Below are 22,207 nucleotides of genomic sequence, written 5' to 3'. Positions count from 1 at the left end.
GCATGCTAAAATGTGAGGACAGATCGCTGGACAGATCGTCAACCTACGCAGAGTGCTAAGCAGTTTGCAGTAGCTTGAATAAATGATTTAACTTTTGGAAGCTTCAGAAGCATTTGAAACAAGTGTCCATTGTTCATTCGTGAGTCTTGTTCATCATCATTTATCCAGTAAGGTTTTTTTTTTTGTTGTTGTTTTGGTTTGTTTTTTAGCGAAAGAGGTGTTAGTGATTAGTAGCAAATTATTCTTTGCAAACTTACTAATTAACACCACTGACAAATTATTAACCGGATGCCTTAAAACATTGCATTTGTCCTCTTTTCTCTTCCACATATCCAAAATGTAATTCATTTTTGGGGAAAAGGTTACACCTCGTAGGTTTTCTCATTTTGATCATGTTAAATCACGTTTGTTAATTAATTTGTTTTACTAATTCCGATATTTTTTACTAACAGGCCCTCAGAGTCCTTGCGAGAGGACAGACCTGCGGATGGCTATAGTGGCAGATCATCTTGGCCTTAGCTGGACTGGTATGAGAAACGATCCTACGTAGTGCTTCTACCTTGAGGATTAAAACTGTGCCTCATATTTCTATTCTTTTAGAAGCTGTTAATCTTTTAAAAAAAAAAAAATAGTGTAAGGGAACACGGGGGCTTAGTGGATAGCACGTTCGCCTCACACCTCCAGGGTCGGGGGTTCGATTCCCACCTCCACCTTGTGTGTGTGTGGAGTTTGCATGTTCTCCCCGTGCCTTGGGGGTTTCCTCCGGGTACTCCGTTTTTTCCTTCCCCGGTCCAAAGACATGCATGGTAGGTTGATTGGCATCTCTGGAAAATTGTCCGTAGTGTGTGTGTGTGTGAGTGAATGAGAGTGTGTGTGTGCCCTGTGATGGGTTGGCACTCCGTCCAGGGTGTATCCTGCCTCGATGCCTGATGACGCCTGAGATAAGCACAGGCTCCCCGTGACCCGAGAAGTTCGGATAAGCGGTAGAAGATGAATGAGTGAATGAAATAATAGTGTATGACAGTGCTATATGATGACCTCTGGCAGTTTTTCGGCATTACAGTACCATCTGCATTCTCCTGACCCAGATGCACCAAAGTATTATGTACATGCGTCTGAAAGAGAGACAGATCTATTTGATGCTTAACTATTTTTAATGTGTTGCAGAGCTGGCCAGGGAAATGGATTTCTCGGTTGATGAGATTAATCACATCCGTGTGGAGAACCCCAACTCCTTGACAGCTCAGAGTTTCATGCTATTAAAGAAATGGGTCAGCAGAGACGGTAAAAATGCCACAAGTAAGTTATCATTTTCTTTTGCTAATTACATTTACATTTACATTGACAGCATGTGACAGACGGCCTTATCCAGAGCGACGTACATAAGTGCTTAAATCTCTAGCATTGAAAACATTAATACTGGCTCACTAGGTTACATACAGTACTTAAGATACCATGAGTTTAAAACATTTGGTCAAAAGTTGTGGGGGTTTTTTTAAATGCAAAAGATAGGGAAAGAAGTGCTACTGTAGTTGAAGTGTTTCCTGAATAAGTAGGTCTTCAACCGCCGCTTGAAAATAGACAGTGACTCAGCAGTCCGGACCTCTAGGGGAAGTTCGTTCCACCACCTCGGTGCCAGAACAGAGAAGAGTCTTGTAGTATACTTGCCTCTTACCCTGAGAGATGGTGGAAGATACAGTAGGTGGAGATAGTTGGTAAACAGGAGCGTACAGTAAATTACATACATCATACCTCTAAACTTTACAGACAAAGATAACACACATTCATTACTGTAGGCTGGAGGAATAAAACCTCTTCATTGTGAATAAAATTCATATAAATGGTTTCTCTTGCCCAAAATTCAGAATACAGTATAACTTTTTTTTTGTTGTTGTTTGTTTGTGTTTTTATCCTATCGTATGTTGGAACAGCGGTTATAATTCCACCCTGTTTTTTTTTTTTCTTCTCCACAATCATATAAGTTCTGAAACCGAGTGTATTCTTTTCTCTCCCTTTAGCGGATGCCTTAACTGCAGCACTGACAAAGATCAATCGGATGGATATTGTGACATTGCTGGAAGGGCCAATATTTGATTATGGTAACATTTCAGGCACAAGGTGTTTTGCAGATGATAACGCAGTTTTCCGGGATCAGGCTGATGGTAAAGTTTAGCCCCATCTAGCTGAACTCTGTTTCTCCTTTTATTTCTTTCTTGAATCGTTGCAGAAGTAGAAACACATAAAGGCTAAACACTTACTGATCTAAATTCCAACTCAAAATTCCAATCTCGGTTGTACTTTAATCCACGCTCAAATCCCGATGAATATATATGATTCTAAAATGTTTTATTTAGTTAATACTGCTCCTAAGTCAAAGTGGTGTGACTAACCAGCGTTGGGCAGTGTGATATGATTGTGTTTAACTGTACGGATTGATTTAATGCATGCGGTTATGAATATTAAACCTTAATCCCATCTCAGTGAAATAAAAATGGCTTTAATGTTTCTGACTAATTGGGTTTATAACTTGTTTAAGAACTGTACGATGTTGCATCGCTGCTATAGAATTTGGGCTTATATGATGGGATTAACATTTGGTCCATGCTCAACCTACATAAACATTATGTTTATATGTATATACAGTATTAAAACATAATAATAATAATAATAATAATAATAATAATAATAATAATAATAATAATAATAATAAATACCTAGTCAAAAAATTTGGTTCGGTCGGTTCTGTAATTGAACAAATACATAGATACATGAAAACATAATGCTAGCTACATTGCATTTATGAAGCATGGTAAAATCTTTATGTAACATTTATGAAGCATGGTGGAATGTCTGCTTTGTTGGTGCCTGTAGAGCTTGATAGATTTTCTAGCATCTCAAATCTCTGAACCTTCCTGCTAGAGTGCCTTCTTCTAGTCTTCTGCAAAACCAGACCCGCTACTCTTCGAAGCCACGTGGCCGCTCTGACAGCAACACCTCTGTCCGTTAGAGCAGCTCTCCTGCCATAGCTGCTGCCGCCTCCTCTCTCGCTCTCTAGTTTCGCAACTGCTCTAATAATGCTAACTCTAGCTGCAGCTCCTAACTCACTCGCAGCATCGCTAACTCTGAATTGTTAGCTTCGTTGTACTGATATTCACCGCTAACTCTGCATAATCATTTTCTTTTCAAAACTACACCCTATGGCGAGCTTGATCTTCCTCCCTCCTCATCATCCTCTGCCTCTTTACCTGTTATAACTGTGTTATCTGTTTGCAATATTCCAATGCTGTGTTGTTTCTTCTTTTCCCTCCATTTATATCTGAACCCAATTCATGCCCGATTCCTACATGCTAGAGCCACATTATTTATGTGACATTCGTCCTCTAACAAATCTGTATTGGTAAATTTATCATAACTGTTTTTTTCATATTTCATTTCAGTATCATTACCAGTGTCCTATTTTTGTTTATTGTGCATGTTTCAAAAAAAAAAAAAAAGCTCACCTAACGTATCTGTTGACCTGGTAGTGGCATTTTGGAGTTGTGGTGTTGCAAGCACCTCAGTCCTGCTGTGTTGTATCACTCAGGTTACCACGACATCAGTCTGGAGCTGCAGAGTCCCTCAGAGTTGTCCTATGACCCCCCCACCCCTCTCCGCCACGACGATTTCTTTAGCGAGGACGGTAGTGTAGACCCGCCCAGTAGATCCCCAGTTAGACCCAATGAACTGTCCTTGGCGACCACTTCCAGGGATGCACTCTCCCCGAATGCAGCGCCCCCTACTGTGGTAGCCGAGGATTACTCAATAGGAGGCAGAGGCTCATACAGTCGAGATGGGGGCTCGACCGAAGATGATCTGGAGGCCCATGACAGTGATGAGGTGTTTAAGCATCCAGAAGTGTTCATGCTGAGCACTCTCCAAGAGCAAGAGGTTCCTCCCAACAGAGCCTATGAGGCAAGAGAAAGTGGCAGGTCTGGTTTTGAACAGCAAGAGGACGAAGAAGTGACCCAGGAGGAGTCCCTTTTTAAAGGCATTAACTTGGAGGAAGGGTCAGAGAATGAGGAGATAACCAAAGAAAAAGTGGAACAGGCAGAAAAAGAGATGTCTTCGCTTGCAGGGTTGCAAGAAGGGCCATCCAGTGTGAGCCAGGAGGTCGCTGCTTCGGTTCTGCACGCTGATGCACAGATGCAAGAGAGGAGGTAAGATCTGTCACTTCTCCTTTTTTCCGTACTGAGATCCGCTAACGAGACCCCAGCGTCGGCAGATCGAGCACTACAGGACAAACTCGTGACCTAACTCTAATTTCTTTTTAGCCAAAAGCCAACTGAGAGACAGAATGGGGAACTTCAAACTCAAGGTGGTTCACTGCTCGAGACCCAGGAAACTTCGAGTAAGGCGAAGGGCAAAAGCAGCAGGGACCCCCCAAGTGACAACACCGCTGGGCCGAGCACCATGGATGAGGAGACAGCAGAGCCAAAGCCTAAGGTACTGTTGTTGATATTCACTTGCACTGAACCATAAGACCAAGAACACTGAATGTTGTTAAAACTCAGAACACAACAGGTCATAGATGCATGAAAATCTGTGCATGATCTGGAGTCTGTGGTTGATTACAGTGTCCTTTGTTTATTAAACCTCATCTGAATTAGAAGTAAGGGCTCGGGTCAAACAAAACATACTGAATTGCTTTCAGCAGGAAGCACATAGAGACAATGAGTCCAGTTCTGATGAGGAACACACAGTCACCACCAGGGTGTATCGACGGAGGGTGATTCTGAAGGTACTTGGTGTTAGTAGACCAGGGTGTGCGGTGCTCTTTGTGTGTGCACTTATATATATATATATGTATGTTTGGGCTTGGAGTGATGCCATGTGCTCGTTTCTTTTCCATTATAAGGTTCTCATATTCCTTCCTCGTTAATCACTATAACTCTTTTGTACTGTATCTATTCTGTCCTGTCATTTCAATGCCTCCTCATACATCTCTTTCTGTGGCACTTACATTATTTGATAAATAATGGAATAGAAACGTGGAATACATGAAGTCCTTTTTAAAGAATACTCTTCACACACAGAATTCCGTACATATACAGTACCCGCATCCGGAAAGACATTTTTTAGTATTTATGATAAATGACTGTTTAATGTAAGCCCTTGTTGTAGGGTCATGGCCACTTATTTATATTAGATTGAGCTGAATCATTAGTAGGTCACTAGGCAGTATTTACCCTAACTACAGTATTTACCCTATACATATCTGAGACCGTGGATAGTTATATTTGTGTGGGGCAAAAAGCAAAACCTCTTCCTTCACAATATATATATATATATATATATATATATATATATATATATATATATATATATATATATATATATATATATATAAGGGGGCACGGTGGCTTAAGTGACCTGAGGTAGTTCGGATAAGCGGTAGAAAATGAATGAATGAATATATATTTATATATATATAGACTATTTTCTAGTCAATCTATTTGTACAGGCTGTTAGGTACAGATTTGTCCAGATAGACATAATAAAAAGACAGAAGTAATAATTAGATTACGACACATTACCCCATATAAACCTAATCCAGCCTGAACAAGTCTTCAGTCAGTGTCCATACTTGACTTTGCTGTTTTTGAGCTTGATATGCAATAACGCTGTTTGTTTAAGTGCCAACCAAACTCATGTCAGTCACGTCAGAACTGTCTGTAGCTTGCACAAGTGTGCATGTCTGTATGAGCATGTCCATGCTGACTGCTAAAACACGAGTAAGTCTCTTTATACGTCTCCCTCAATAGGGCGATCAGGCCAAAAACATTCCCGGCGAGTCGGTCACAGAGGAGCAGTTCACAGATGAAGAGGGAAACATTGTCACCAGAAAAGTAACCTCACAAAATCAATGCCATTAACCACTTAGCCATTTGTTGTGTGTGTGTGTGTGTGTGTGTGTGTGTGTGTGTGTGTGTGTGTGTGTGTGTGTGCGCGTGTGCGTGTGCGTGTGTGTGTGGATATATGCCAGCTCCTGCCTGTGTGAGTGTGAGAAGCACATGATACGGTATGACTTTAGCCTTTCTCTCAGGTTATCCGGAAAGTGGTACGTCGTGTGCCTGGGAAAGATGAGAAAGGCAAGAAGAAAAGGAGCAGGCGCTCCAAACAGGCCGCTAGGGCCGAGGAGCCTGTTGAACAGGAAGAGGGGCCCTCTAAGAGCCCCGAGGGCCCGAGTGAAAACTCTGAGGTTAGGACGGTGTGCCGTGTGCAGGCTTGATTTCCACTGGAGTTGAAAGCGCTTGCGTGTGACTCACTTGCTGTGCTTGAGACATCCAAGTCTTGGGTGTTTGTGTGGAACAGATGCTGCATTCTGACGTATGAATGAGAGCGATGGCCGTGTTCCCTGACCGAGTGGCCGTTGCTGCATTTAACACACGTGTAATTAGTGCTACCTGCTTGAGTGTGTCATTAATGTTTCCAGGTTTTTATCAGCTTGGATTCCACAGAACGATTCATTGCCTAACCTTTGGATGAAGGGATAAGTGAAGATTCTAGCAGTCTTACCGTGTCTTTATTTCTCTCCTGCAGGTTGGAGAGGGAGACAAGAAGAAAGAAGGGAGACAAAGAGGGAAAAAGGGTCAATCGTAACAGTCACGTGTGCTATCTGGTATGTTAACGTCCAGAGTCGACGATACTGTTGACTGTATGAGCGCCGGCTGCACATCCATGAGAAGAATCATGCTTTGTTTCGGTTCCTTTCTTTTCGGCACGACTGATGTACAGTACAGTACAGTACAGGCCGCCACGTCGCTGTCTGGCAAACAGCACGGTGACCCGAACGCTAGAGAATGCTTTGAAGGCCTTCGCACCATGCAAGCAGCCAGATACATGTTAAACCCGATCGGACAAACAGTCGTTAAATCTCTTTAAATACTTTACAAAAAACCTTCTATAAGAAAAAAGTTACACGTCATCAGTCGATAGCGTGCAGCATGCACACGAAAAGAAAAGGTACTTGTTCTTATATCGTCTCACCGTCTCCGCTAGCTTCCTCCATACCGTATCTACTGTACATCCAGATCTCTGTAAAGCCTTGTCTTGTTTAACTCAGTTTATTTATTAACAGTTCTATACAGATAGAATTAAAAAAACTGAACATGATATTAACAGACTGACGTTTTGTCTTCCTTTGTTAGAGATCTGAACTTGTTTCATCGTTGTTTTCCTGGGAAAAGGATCACTGGAAAAGCAATGCAGGAGATCAGAACAGGGGATTGTGCGTCTGCAGCCTTTACATAAACGCATGGTTTTTAGGAAGAGGACTTTATGATTTCGCATGAGCATGGAAAACCTCCGACTTTCTGTCAACGACACAAAGCATCTGATCGGTGCCAGGAAATGACACGTTAGCTCAAGTCCGTTGGCGGCACGAAGCTTCTTCTGCGCCTTTACGTTGGAGGAGTGCCAGTGACTACAAAAATGGCACTGAAGCATTTCCATGACCAAAGATGGTACAAAGAGCATTGTGGACTGACAGAAATTGAAGAAAATGTTTTTAAAAACACCTTCTACTCTCGCCTTACTTTTTCTCCCCACTCTCGGACTTTATAGCGACGGGCTGTATAATGCTGTTTTTAAAGATCCTGTACATAAACCAGAACTGTATAAAATCTAAAGTAGCTCACTAAATCGTGAATGCACGGGCAAGTGAATCCCATCGTGTGTTAGAAACGAAACGAATGCTGATATTAATTCCAAATTTAAAGATAACGTTCGAGGAGTGACTCCACACTGTAATTACACAAAGAAAAAAAAAAAGAACTTTTTACACAAGAACAAGTTTGCTTGATTTCAACAGAATAGTTTTCTTTTTAAGCGTACCACAATAATGACAAAACGACAAGTGACATAGCTGCAGTTGTGTTAAAAGATTTACTCAGAATACTAATATTTTGATGCATGTGATTCACCTTCTTTTTGATTTGTTTCCTATCTACATAACCAGAGGTGTGGTAAATGTTCTATCTGTGTGCACACTCATAGCCTTGGTATTTGTCACTAATACTGTTTTATAATGACACCACTGAACCACAAGCGACTCACGGCGAGTCGGATGGACACTGATGGATGCTGAGTTCTTGCAGCTAAAGTTTTCCTATGCAGTCACAGACAAGCATGGAGTGTTGAGTGAGAGAGAGAGAGAGAGAGAGAGAGAGAGAGAGAGAGAGAGAGAACTGGCACACCATTAAGTTTTAACCGGTCTCATGTGTATTAGCACTAAGAGGTCTTTCTGTACGCCATTCTAACAGTGTATTACTAGGTTCCAAGGCTGCTGTGGTCATAAGGGGCATTTTTTTATTTGGGTTTGGTGAAATATTTCCTTATGTTGAATATACTCAAAAGAAGAGAGACAGAGAGAGAGAGAGAGAGAGAGAGAGAGAGAGAGAGAGAGAGAGAGAGAGAGAGAGATCACCTTCAGGTATTCATTGAATGATCTGGTAACAAACTTGTATGAGAAACCATACACTGGATGATTGAATTAATTATTTAAGCATAAAATAAATTGTGTTCAAAATCAAACTGTGTCTTTAACTTTTATCTGGATAACGAAGAAAGATGGGTCTATCTATCTATCTATCTATCTATCTATCTATCTATCTATCTATCTATCTATCTATCTATCTATCTATCTATCTATCTATCTATCTATCTACCTTATCTATCTATCTATCTATCTATCTATCTATCTATATATATATATATATATATATATATATATATATATATATATATCTGTCTGTCTGTCTGTCTGTCTATAAAGAACAGTTATTTATATTGTTTTGTATTGCTCAGACACTCACACAATAATTCTGAGCACCATTTAATGTTTAGTAAGATGTAGATTTAATGGAGATTTTAGAAACTGAGTTAAGAGGAATATTTTTTTTTATAATTTGAATATCGTTTTAACAACCGAGTTATCTGCTGAGATCACTGTGTTGAAGTTTGAGATCACTGTGTTGAAGTTTGAGATCACTGTGTTGAAGTTGACCCTATACACTATAAAACCTTCACACTTCCCATTTATTCTTCTATTATTATCAGTCTATTCTCAGAAGGACAGCTAATGGATACCGTATCACAAGCTAACGTGGGTCGTGTAACGCTGAATGTGTGTCAGATTTGTAAGACTTGCTCTCACAACTCTTTCAAAGCATCTAACTAATATAGATGTATATTATCCCTCAGGTCCTATATAGTGTCCTATACAGGTCCTTCCTTTTCACATTACACGTCTACGCTAACACAGTATCAGAAATGAATTTGAACTGCTTGCACCGAAGGAATGGGATCCTTTAAGAGATGATGAACTGCAGGTCTGCACAAATCCACACTGCAGCATCATTACAGAAGCATAAAAAATGTGGAGGAAAAAAATTGTAATCCTGCAGCAATCTGTTCTTGTATTTTTTATTTTTTAAAGCTATCTAGCTAACGTTAGCCTGCTAAAATTTAGCAAATGTAAGTGGTGAATTACATTAGTTCAGTAAATTGCCTCAAAGTCTTGAGGAACAAGAAAAACAGGACAAAACCAGGTTAATTGTGATGCGGTATATCTGTAGGTCTGCGCCCACAGTCAAATGAGCAGTGACTCATCTTTAAATGATGATGAAGATCTGGATCACTGTTTCTCGGCAAGTCACAGACGTAACCAGTAAACACATTAAAATGAAAAACGATGCAATAAATACAATTTTATCATAGCAAATGTCCAGCAATGAAGCCAAAGGGTACATCAGTGTACGTCAGAGCTGATGATGCAGAGGTTAACCCTCAGGTACGGTCCCAAGCACAGATATAAAGTGAGGGTTGTGTCAGGTAGTCAAATATCTAATGGTATATTTAATTAAATGAAAGTGTCTGTAATGGCAGGTGATGATCCTGGGGTCAGAGTTCACATCACAGTCACTCACAAGACCAATTTCAGCAGCTTAATGGACTGTTAACCTAACGATTGCACATAAAAACCTTCACACTGGAGGATTCAGATTAAAAACTGAAAAGACATGTGTGACGATATTTTAGCTGAGAATCCAAATGAATACATGCTGGTGTGTGCTTTTACTGTACATCTGTGTAATAAAGACAAACTCCATTTGTTCACTTCATCAGTCTGTGGCCTGAAATGATGACACTACAGCACAAAGGCAGACTTTTACATCAGATGTTTTAGCTGCTGGAGCAAAAGAAGACAATAGTGCCTGGTCTCTGCAGACCAAGGTTCTGTAGGATGGAGTAAAGTAAACAGTACTAAGCCTTATGGTTCTTATGGTCTGATTATTATTATTTGTTGCTGCCAAACTTTTCCTCACGAGGTCGCTGTTTCCCTTGTTTGTCCTTCCTCCACTATGCCTTTTTTCCCCACTCGTTTTGCGTCAATTCACGCCTCCTGTTATGTGATTGGCTGCGTGGTTCACAGTGAGCCGCATATACACCTATCATAGAGAGTCGGCTGATATTCCCAGCCATTCACATCACAAGAACGGGATATGGGTGTGGCTTGTTATTAAATGCGGGTGGGAAGAGAAGAGAAGGAGACAGAAGAGAATGACGCTGCTGAGCTCCACAGTGCTGCTGCTGCTGCCTTACAGTGATCATGGCGGACAGCGCGAGTGAGAGTGACACTGATGGAGCTGGCAGCAGCTCGGCTGTTCCTCACTGCTCCACTTCTTCCTCCTCCAGCAAGCAGCAGGGCTTCGTGATTTCCCCGTTTCGTCTGGAGGAGCTGACAAACCGCCTGGCGTCCCTGCAGCAGGAGAACAAAGTGCTAAAGATCGAGCTGGAGACGTTCAAGCTGAAGTGTAAAGCGCTGCAGGAGGAGAACCGAGATCTGCGTAAAGCCAGCGTCACTATCGTAAGTGTGTTTATTCACCACGAGCGTAAAGCCAGCGTCACTATCGTAAGTGTGTTTATTCACCATGAGCGTAAAGCCAGCGTCACTATCGTAAGTGTGTTTATTCACCACGAGCGTAAAGCCAGCGTCACTATCGTAAGTGTGTTTATTCACCATGAGCGTAAAGCCAGCGTCACTATCGTAAGTGTGTTTATTCACCATGAGCGTAAAGCCAGCGTCACTATCGTAAGTGTGTTTATTCACCATGAGCGTAAAGCCAGCGTCACTATCGTAAGTGCACCAGACGCTTTATTCACCACGAGCCTGTGGCTGTAGTGTCCTGTTAGCTAGTTAGCACGCGCATTAGCCAGCTAGCGTTATTTACCTCAGGTGAGGTAGCTAGCGTTAGCATAGAGCTAACTATTTAGCTCGCGCAGCTAAGCACCAAACTCTACAGTCTCTTCTTTAAACTGTTTAAATAAACAAATGCGTTATAAAAGGACATAATAACATACTTTATTATAAATGATCAGGTTCTGAGTGTGTTTCTTATTTTCATGTTTTTTTAGCTGGGAGGTTTGTTAGGCCTTGTTCATGCTGTAAGTGCAGAACTATATACAGTTATATACAGTCATACAGCTCACTATTTATATACAGTTACATACAGTTATATACAGTTATACAGCTCACTATTTATATACAGTTACATACAGTTATATACAGTTATACAGCTCACTATTTATATACAGTTATATACAGTCATACAGTCTTGCAGCTCACTATGTGTATACAGTTATATACAGTCATACAGCTCACTATACATGTATACGGTTATATACAGTCATACAGCTCACTATATATATACAGTTATATACAGTTATACAGCTCACTATTTATATACAGTTATATACAGTCATACAGTCTTGCAGCTCACTATGTATACAGTTATATACAGCTCACTATGTGTATACAGTTATATACAGTCATACAGCTCACTATACATGTACAGTTATATACAGTCATGCAGCTCACTATGTGTATACAGTTATATACAGCTCACTATGTGTATACAGTTATATACAGCTCACTATACATGTATAGTTATATACAGCTCACTATACATGTATACAGTTATATACAGTCATACAGCTCACTATACATGTATACAGTTATATACAGTCATACAGCTCACTATACATGTATAGTTATATACAGTCATGCAGCTCACTGTGTATAGTTATATACAGTTATATACAGTAGTCATGCAGCTCACTGTGTATACAGTTATATACAGCTGACTATATATATATATATATATATATATATATATATATATATATATATATATATATATATACACAGTACAGCACACTATATATATATATATATTACAGTTATATACAGTACAGCTCACTATATATATATATATATATATATATATATATACACACACACAGTTATATAGAGTCATACAGCTCACTATATCTATACAGTAATATACTGTTATACAGTTATATACAGCTCACTATGTGTATACGGTTATATACAGTTATGTACAGCTCACTATATATATATATACAGTTACAGTTATATACAGTCATACAGCTCACACGCTTAAAGCTATCATTGGTCTAAACATAAAGCCTACATTTAGATTTGATTTGTTTCACTCCAGGAGGTGAGAGATCTCAGAGACAACCTTAGGAAAGTATAATTATTATTTCTGAGTTATTCCTTAGATTTGGGATCTTTAGTCGTATCTGGGATCTGCAGTCGTATCTGGGATCTTTAGTTGTATCTATGATCTGGGATCTTTAGGAATCAGAATCAGAAGGAGCTTGCGCATAGAAGCAGTTTGTGTTGGTTGTGCTATTGATGATAGAATAGAAAAGAATAGAATAGAATGAGATACAGGAATTGAGCTCAAGCTTCTTGTGACTGCACCAGACAGCCATCTCTTTAGCCTCCTGTCTGTCGTCTACATCCTTAACGAGGCCGATGACAGTAGTGTCATCCGCAAACTTCAGGAGCTTGACGTGGGGAAGAGCAGTGGGGAGAGAACACACCCTTGAGGGACACCAGTGTTGGTGGAGCAGCTGTTTGACATGAATTTCCCCCAATCTCACTAGCTGCTGTCAGAAGGCTGGTGATCCACAGACAGATAGAGCTAGGAACAGCAAGTTGTTCAAATCTACAATAAAACTCATTCAGATCTTTAGCAAGCGCCACTGCTCCACCAACTACGATGTTTATCAGAACGTCCAAATAATTGGAAACCTGTAGGAGATTTTGTGGTGTGTTCTGCTGAATATTCAGCAATTCACTCCTGGTAAAACTGATAGTGTTTGATAAACACAAAACAAGAAAATATCTAAAACAACTGGAGAGTGAAGCACCGAGACTGCCAAGTGCGGCAGCATCCTGTAACCCACGGGATCTCTGGGATCTGGGGTCATTAGTTGTATCTGAGATCTTTAGTCAGATGTTTGTGTATTTACCTGATCAAATGTGCTGGAAGATTCATATTTTGGCCTGTAGAAATAACCTCAATAATATCAGTTTAAATAATTTGTTCATAATATATTGGTAATATATATTCTAATTTCTTGTGTCTGAGAGAGGTTTAGAATTTTTTTGTCACTTTTGTTAAATCCCACGGAGCTAATGAGACCCATAATGAAAATGGGCATGTTTAGTTATTTTGTAGCCTGAAATTCCCAACAGTATGTAAAACACTAGGCTTCACCCATCAGATAACAGATTAAAAAGTTGGCAATGGACATCATACAGCAAACCTGCTTATTATGATGGATGTAAACAACACTTAGGTTACCAGGAGCTCTGTCACTGTTGATCCTGCTCTCTAAAGTCCTAAACTTATAGTTTGTTAAACTCTGTTAAAATCAGAATAAAAGTCATTCAGGCTTTGTAGACTGTAGTGTTATGTTCAGTATAACCTGTCCTTAAAGTCCTTTATCGTTTCTCTGGAGCGTATAAAGGCTGACATCCTCACAATTAGATAAGTTATTTATAGTTAAAAAAAAAACACTAACAAGCCCTTAAAATAAAGGTCACAGTGATCTGTTTGTATGAATCAGTATGAGCTGTATTGTGTACACAGCGCACATACTCCCAGCTCTGTGATCTGTATCCACACACAGATCTTATCCCATGCAAATCAGTTCTACACACCATAGTGATGGGTGAGTAACGGGCAAAACATGGGATCATGTTACTACAGGACTTCACAAACGAATGAAAATGATTACAGATTTGCATGATGGATCGGTTTTAATAGTTATGAATATTATGCAGTGTAATCATGCGAGATGTTTTTCTTTCTTTCTTTTTTTTTTTTTACTCCCACCGGATTATTTTGCACGTGGACCGTTTTGTGTTTTGCAATCAAATATATTTGTGATGGTTAAAAAGAGAACTGAAACTATAACCCAGGCAGTGAAGGCGTTCTTTATACGAGCTTTCCTCTACACAGGGGGGGGGAAAGGGTTGTCGGATTTGGTGACTTTTTTAGATGTTGAACTGTGGTAACACGGGGGGGGGGGGGGGGGGGTGTTATATTGTTGTTGTTTTTTCTTTTATTAAAACAGAGGATCTTAAAAAAAAAAGAGTTTAGGAATGAGAGAGTAAGTGATGTGACATACGGCTAAGTACGGTGACCCAGACTCAGAAATTGTTCTCTGCATTTAACCCATCCAAAGTGCACACACACAGCAGTGAACACACACACACACACAGTGAACACACACCTGGAGCAGTGGGCAACCATTTATGCTGGGGCGCTTAGGGAGCAGTCCGGGGGGGTTGGTGCCTTGCTCAAGGGCACCTCACCTCAGTCGTGGTCAACCCGAGACTCGAACCCACAACCTTGGGTTTAGGAGTCAAACTCTCTAACAATTAGGCCACGACTTCACCCCCCAAGAAAGAACGAGACAACATGGTTAAGGGAAAATATTAGACTTAAAATTTAAGGAAAGAAATAGACAGAAATGTTACAAAGAAATAAAGAATTCTGTAAAGCATGAAGGACAAAAACCCAGACATCGGTCCAAAAAGGTCATAATCTGAATTCAGCTGCTTCTTGTTTACGTCTTGTTCGGATGACACACGGTTCATGATTATTTTAACGGCTTTTCAGTTCGGTCTTTTTTTGACGCTGCATTCCTGGGAAATGTTTTTGTCCTTGATCCTTGAATTACATATTTCCATCATGTCTGTGGGTTTTAGTTGTTTGACAGCTGACGTCTGAGGCTCGCGGCGAGCGCACACGTGTGGCCTTGTAAACCTTTTTGTTTTTTTTCTGCTCCACAGCAAGCCCGAGCCGAACAAGAAGAGGAGTTCATCAGCAACACGTTGTTTAAGAAGATCCAGGCTTTGCAGAAGGAGAAAGAAACTCTTGCTGTCAATTACGAGAAGGAAGAGGAATTCCTGACCAATGACCTCTCTCGCAAACTTATGCAAGTAAGTGCTGAGACCAGAAGTCTGCCCGAGGAACACGTAGACCTGCAATATCACGACATCTTGACTTTTACGTACTGAATACTACTGAGGATTTATGATCAGTTATATCACAAAATCAATATTTTATAACAAACACTATGATTGGAAGCAGAATTCATTAATAATTCATTGGGATTCACTTTTCCCCCTTAACAGTAGCATGTTGTCTGTAAGTGTGTCAGTACACCTGTATATTTTGTGGTGTAGTTAAGTCAACAGATCTCCTGGTGTGATATCGGTCACATGACTCATCACTGCAGGTTTAACTGGGTCACACCAGATTAAAGAAGCTTCTCGACTTCATTATGCAGCTATGAGGCAATGCCTTCATCTGCTCCAGCTTTAATTAGTCTTTCGGTAATCATGTGCTCCATGAATCCAGTGACTTGGCAACATCACCCATAAACTACCCTGACCGGTTCTGACCTCCGAGTGCCAAAATCACTAAAACAAAGACGGTGGCTCCAGGGTTGTTCCTCCTCCTCTTCCATCAGAGGTGTCTCTCTCTCTCTCTCTCTCTCTCTCTCTCTCTCTCTCTCTCTCTCTCTCTCTCTCTCTCTCTCTCTCTGTCTCTTGCTCTCTCTTTCTCTGTCTCTCTTTCTCTCTGTTTCTTTCTCTGTCTCTTTCTCTGTCTCGCTCTCTCTTTCTGTCTCTTTTTGTCTGTCTCTCTCTTTCTCTCTGTCTTTCTCTGTTTTTCTCTGTCTGTCTCTCTCTTTCTTTCTCTGTCTCTCTTTCTCTGTCTCACAAACTTTCCTGTTGGTTTCTGATTCTGACTCTAATGTAGACAATAATTTCTTTATGTTCAGTTGTCACTGCAGTTTGCAGTTTTATTTAGTTAGTTTAACGGTCAATCTGAAGTTGCGGTACATCTGTTAGTTCCTGTTCTCACCAGCTTTCCTTCCACCCCCCCCCGTCTCTCTCTCTGTCTCTCTCCCTCCCTCCCTCCTTTATCATCTCAGGACAGTGTATTGACAGCTCTACAGATGATTATTCTACACTTTTGCATGATGTCTGTTGTTCATGTCTACAGATAGCAGGTGTTTATTCACCTCGCTCTGACACTCCATGTGTAATTTTGGGTACAGTCTTGCCAAGCAATTAGGTGGTGAGTCACATGCTTTTGTTAAGCTGTTTTTAAGGTCACATTCAAAGCTTTCAGGGTTTTTTTTTAATGAAGTGTTTTACAAGTTGTCTGGAACACGAGTGGTTTTTAGGTCCTCACCGATACACAGCTGTCATCGTGAAGGTTTCATAGAACCTCCCTGCACCACGCCAGTCCCAAAATGTGGCCAATCGCTTCTCTTCTGTCTTAGCTTCAACATGAGAAAGCTGAGCTTGAGCAGCACTTGGAACAGGAGCAGGAGTTCCAGGTCAACAAACTGATGAAGAAGATCAAGAAGCTAGAGAACGACACCATCTCCAAGCAGCTCACCTTGGAGCAGGTACGCTTACAGTGTGGCACATGAAGGAAAGTCCTGCTCATTTTTACACCATAATTCTCGAATATAATCGGTCAGATAGTGTTGGTTAATCTTCTGTAACAGTATTGCTGAGTAGTGGTTTACAGGTGTATATTAATCTGACATTTCAGTAGGTACAACATTCACAGCGATACGTAACGTAAGGCTGATGATGTTTAAATTAGATGAGCATAGAAGAATATCTCACCACACCAGTGCTGATTATTTCCTACCACAGGAAGAGACCTGGGTTGTGTTCTGCTTACAGGCTCATTTGTCTTTTTTTTTTCTTTTCTTTTTCTTTCCATTTTTATATTCTTTCAGCTCAGACGAGAGAAGATCGACTTGGAGAACACGTTGGAGCAGGAGCAGGAGGCACTGGTCAACCGGCTGTGGAAGCGTATGGACAAACTGGAAGCTGAGAAGAGGTTTGTGATGAGCAATTCTTCACAGGTCCTGAAGTTTTTTTAATTCAGATTTTTTTCTTAGAATTAGTTTTAATTGTTTTCATCCCAGCCTCTGGTATGTAGACTTTGAGAAAAGCTGTATTTAGTTACCGATGTATTTGTAACGCCCCATTTGTGGTGATGGTCCTTGGAATCCATGTAGGATTCTTCAGGAGAAGCTGGACCAGCCGGTCTCCGCTCCTCCGTCCCCCAGGGACATCTCTATGGAGATTGACTCCCCGGAGAACATGATGAGACACATCCGTGTCCTGAAGAGCGAGGTGGAGAGGCTGAAGAAGAACCTGCTTACTGCCGAGCTCCAGCGTGAGTGTCGGACCCCACTGAGGTCCATGATCCCACGTCCTCATTTCTCCAAGGCTTGTTTTTTTTTTAAGATATGAAATGGTAGAAGTGCCATGTGATGTTTTTCAGCTCTTTGGTTGAGATATGAAAATCTAGAACAACTTTAAGAGGTCTTTTACTCTGTGATGACATGTTTATGGGCTGCTAATGTAGGAGTCTTCGGTCAGTGTCCACTAGATGGCGCCACATACGGCGAAATAAATCTGACGCTCTTTTTGCCAGAGCTCCATGCTGATGAAATCCTCAGCTTAGTTTCTTCACATGCTGCAGCTGGGCACCATGAGGAACAGACAGTTTGCCAGATATACGAATATTTTTTTAGGTCCCTGACAACCGACAGCATCCCGTTGAAGCAATTCGAGAGATTGGGTGGTGTAACTGTGTACGATTGTGTTTTTCTCCTCAGCAGATTTGCAAGATCACGTCCCAACAGGGGGAAAAAGCTTGGATGTCCGTATTGTTCTCTCCTTCTGAGTTTGTACAGACCAGACGATCCAAACTGTAAAGCATTTAGTCTAGTGCTGATTAAGGTTTTATTATATTTCCCATGCAAGACTTTATTTATTTATAATGCAGCGGCAGTAAATCTAACAGCTCTGTGTGTAAACATTGTGTGTCGGTGCAGGTGATTAAACATCACCTCTGTTCTGAACTGTTTTCACCCGTTTCCGTATCTGCTGTCGTCTCTCAGACACGGAGAAACGAGCCCAGTACATCGAGGAGGAGCGGATCATGAGGGAGGAGAACATACGACTGCAGAGGAAGCTGCAGCGGGAGGTGGAGCGGCGCGAGGCTTTGTGCAGGCAGCTTTCTGAAAGCGAGTCCAGCCTGGAGATGGATGACGAGAGGTACGGAGTCTGTGATATTTCTTTACTTGAGCCTTAATGGGGCATGAAATGGGACAAAAGGAAAGTGTCTCATGTTTTGCTATCATTTTAAATCTCTCATTTTTCAAACCCAGTGCATACGTATGAACAGATTACTCACATCCTGAGTTAATGTTTCTGTTTTTTTTATAGGTACTTTAACGAAATGTCAGCTCAAGGCCTTCGCCCTCGCACTGTGTCCAGCCCGATCCCTTACACACCCTCCCCGAGCTCTAGCAGACCCATATCACCAGGTACACACACACTGTCCTCTTCATGCAGGACACTACAGCTAAACCCTGCCCGCTTGTGTGGTTTGGGCTTTACATAAAATTATTTAATGTCACATGTTCAAGCATTTTGGCCACAACTATCAGAAAAAACCCCTGAAAGGCCTGATTGTTAAAGCTCAACAATAAAATAAAAAGGACAGTATTTCAGTGCCGTAGCATATTCTCTGCTAGTGTTATTAATTATTATTAGTATTACAACATTATAATTTTATGTGAAGCTTTACGTGTCACTTGTACAGGCCTGGTTCCTGATTCAAGCTTTTCATTCATTTCTGTTCTTTTGATAATGGATCAAATGCATTCCTGAAAAATAAATTATAGACCTAAAATATATATATATATATATATACAGTGTGTGTATATATACAGTGTGTATATACTGTATATTGTTTAGAGTGTTGGCACCATAATAATGATTTGTGCAGGTATTTTCTCTTTTTAAAGACTATATAACATCACCTTGTATATAGAAACCCACTAAACAATGCAGATTTCTCCAGACTCTGTTTCTGTGATGTGATCAGTGTTTGTTGTTCCTCTGGTGCAGGTCTCTCATACACCGGTCACACGGTGGGCTTTACCCCTCCAGCCACACTGACCCGTGCAGGCATGTCTTACTACAACACACCAGGCCTACACGTGCACGTGGGAGCCTCACACGGCGTTGCGGTGAGTCACTACCGTCACCCTTCAGCATGTGCTTTTGATTTCCTCTAAACATCACCTTAAACCCAGCACATATTTAACGTCATTGCAAAGTGCTCTGAAAGTCAGTGTGATTACAAGCACTTGTAGAGGATTGTGAATATAGATAAACATGTGACGTGGATGGACAGAACTTCTGTCTTTTGTCAGGTATTCGGTTTGTGTGTGAGAGCTGAATCTGAAGCTCGGGAAAGTGAACAGCAGTGTCCTATAAATCCTTGTTAAAAAAAAAAAAAACATTCTTGTCAAAGACAGTGTTCAAGTGAGCTGTTATACTCAAGCTAGGTCTTTGGTACATGCCACTGTCTCTGTCTTTTGTATTAAAACATCTCACTGCACGTCCACTCTTACTTAATGTCCTCCTTTTTCTTCTTCTTCCTGTCTTTTTTTACTTTTCTAACTATGGGACCTTTTTGTATTCCAAAACTAATCAGCAGTTAAACAACTTTTCACATAATGTCTGAAACGCACTGTAGGACCTCGAGACTCTTTCACAAGCTGCGAGTGTTTTAAAGTGTTTCCGTTTCTCTGTAACAGAGGCCGTCTCCAAGAAGAAGCAACAGTCCAGATAAATTCAAGCGCCCAACACCACCTCCTTCCCCTAACACGCAAGCTGGATCTCAGCCTGGACCCCCACCTCCTCCTCCGCCTCCTGCAGCACCGGCGCAGCAGCAGCAGCCATAATGCATGAGCTCAGCGTGGACTCGGACCAGAGTTACTGTATTCCCGCCAAGCCAAAGGCTTATCTATCCTATGTACATGGAGTCAGCATCTTCCTCTTGCACTGAGATTCAAATAGGCTTCACTGTTATCTGTCTTGTGTGTTTTTTTGGGTTTTTTTGGGTGTCTTCCTTATTTTGTTTCCAATGCAGTTCAGTGGTCTTGTGGCATTGATTGCAACACTAAACCTGTTAGTGTTTTTTTGTTTGTTTGTTTGTTTGTTTTTGCATATAAATGAGTCTTCTAACAGTAACACACTAGACACGTGCTGCAGAAAGCTGATTTTATAGGTGGCAGATGGATTGCTGGGAAAGTGCAGCTAATGGCTTTTAATGGATGCAGAAGTGCAACCATACACTCTGTTAAATGACCAATTAGCCAGAGGAGCAAAGACTGCGGCGCCTGTTCAGACTGAGCTTATTGGCAAAATTTGCTCATGGGGCAATAGATGTTATTGTGATCAAAAACAAAACTGGGCTCACAAAAGGGAGATGAATTGGTTTCTATACAAAAGATTGATTTATATCTCTCTCTTTTTTTATTTTTTTTTATTTTGTTTGCTAAAAGTGTGAAAGCGTTAATGCAAAAGGAGAAAGAACGCTTTACACTTCTGCTGCTGTTGGTATATTGCAGTTTTCTTCCGATTACACCAGTTTATTCTTTCTTATGTTTGAATGAAAAGCCTCAGACCAGGTAGAAGGTGTGTATGTTGTTCTCGTAGTCAGTTCATCTCCACCCACATCTCACCCTGAACCGTGTCTGTAAATGGTACCACTGTGACCCAGATTGCCCCCCGACCCAAAGACACACACACACTCCCCCATAATGTGTTCACAAAGAGATGTGTGGATTTTTTTTTTTAAATATGGGAAGAATTATGCTACACCTACAAAGTCTGTCATGAAGAGAAAGTGTAAATACTCAGATTTCCTTTTTGTAAGCTTTAAAAAAAAAACAGGACAGAAATCATTCATCATTTTTGAGCCATTTGAAACTTTCCCGCACGATTAGTATGTATCCGCAATCGCGTCTTCGACCTTCTCGCCCACGGTGACCCTGGTCTCATTCGTTTATACGGTCTGTTCCACCGAACCAAATAGCATTCAGTTAGTGCAGCTAAAAAATAACTGGGCAGAAGATTAAAACACAGAGCACTTACTGTCTTGTGAAAAAACTCTAATTTATTGCAGAATTACAGCAGATCAAAATGAGAGATGTGACAGAGTTACTGGTACTAAACAGTTCCTTTGTGGTTAAGACACCGATGTTTAAGTGAGGACACTAAAGAGCGTCGTGACGCCGACACGACCTCCACTGCTGTTTGTTGTATAACACGCCGGCGTGGTGTTCAGAGGAACAAAACCGAGTTTGCAGTCTCCCTCCTTTATAAGCAATTCCTTAAGAGACCCTGAAAATCTACAAGGATTTTTCTTTTGTTTACCTTTTTATCATTTCAATGTAAATAATCGTTTTGTTGTGTAAAGGAAAAAAAATAGAAATACTTTGTTTTACCATGAGGTGTTTGCGAGGACATTTCGAATTTGTGTTCACATTTTACTAGAATGTAAGATTTTGCTTATTTTTGTTGCCCTTGTCATTTTCTTTTTAAGACTGTTGACAAATGAATGTAACATTTGCTCATGTTTTACTGCTATCTTCAGTGGATGGAACACCTTTGAGCCTTAACTCACTGTGGTATTGCTAAATGTAAGCATTATCTAGCTTATCCCCACATCAAATAATTAAAGCCTTAATAATGTGGTTCCAGACGTCTGTACTCGATTGCATGCAGGATAATAACAGGTTTATTACACCGGTCTTTAGTCCGTACTCGGACGAGGTAACACCCACGCCGTACACAGCTGACCTTCGCCTCTGATAGACGCTCCTGCCAAACGAGACAAACAGTTGTTTTAAATGTCAAACGGCTATGCGAGGTGGTGACTTATGT

At 40.8% G+C, this 22,207-nt stretch overlaps 2 protein-coding genes across 6 annotated transcripts in view; both read left to right on the top strand.

Annotated features, from left to right (window-relative positions):
* The window catches only part of ank3b (ankyrin 3b), a 108,620-nt gene extending 100,049 nt beyond the window's left edge, over window positions 1-8,571 (top strand). For 3 of the 5 annotated variants that reach the window (XM_047817188.1, XM_047817191.1, XM_047817193.1), the window contains 10 exons: window positions 453-527; window positions 1,168-1,299; window positions 2,019-2,162; window positions 3,584-4,196; window positions 4,311-4,482; window positions 4,691-4,777; window positions 5,802-5,885; window positions 6,083-6,238; window positions 6,580-6,658; window positions 7,188-8,571. In XM_047817188.1, coding sequence (XP_047673144.1) covers window positions 453-527; window positions 1,168-1,299; window positions 2,019-2,162; window positions 3,584-4,196; window positions 4,311-4,482; window positions 4,691-4,777; window positions 5,802-5,885; window positions 6,083-6,238; window positions 6,580-6,639 — 1,523 coding nt within the window. In that variant the 3' untranslated portion in view covers window positions 6,640-6,658; window positions 7,188-8,571. The remainder of the gene's footprint in view (window positions 1-452; window positions 528-1,167; window positions 1,300-2,018; window positions 2,163-3,583; window positions 4,197-4,310; window positions 4,483-4,690; window positions 4,778-5,801; window positions 5,886-6,082; window positions 6,239-6,579; window positions 6,659-7,187) is intronic. The other 2 variants (XM_047817190.1, XM_047817189.1) reach the window with 2 other exon arrangements.
* Window positions 8,572-10,577: 2,006 nt separating this feature from the next.
* Window positions 10,578-22,018, top strand: ccdc6b (coiled-coil domain containing 6b). The gene is made up of 9 exons (XM_027157165.2): window positions 10,578-10,906; window positions 15,215-15,364; window positions 16,717-16,845; window positions 17,188-17,291; window positions 17,473-17,633; window positions 18,364-18,520; window positions 18,692-18,792; window positions 19,379-19,500; window positions 20,074-22,018. The coding sequence occupies exons 1-9, from the start codon at window positions 10,649-10,651 to the stop codon at window positions 20,218-20,220; spliced, it is 1,329 nt and encodes a 442-aa protein (XP_027012966.1). The 5' UTR covers window positions 10,578-10,648; the 3' UTR covers window positions 20,221-22,018.
* Window positions 22,019-22,207: the final 189 nt, after the last annotated feature.

Source organism: Tachysurus fulvidraco, chromosome 8 (genome assembly GCF_022655615.1).
Source record: "Tachysurus fulvidraco isolate hzauxx_2018 chromosome 8, HZAU_PFXX_2.0, whole genome shotgun sequence".
NCBI classification, from domain to species: Eukaryota; Metazoa; Chordata; class Actinopteri; order Siluriformes; family Bagridae; genus Tachysurus; species Tachysurus fulvidraco.
The sequence above is the reverse complement of the archived record's forward strand: the minus strand, read 5'-3'. Positions and strand labels throughout refer to the sequence as shown.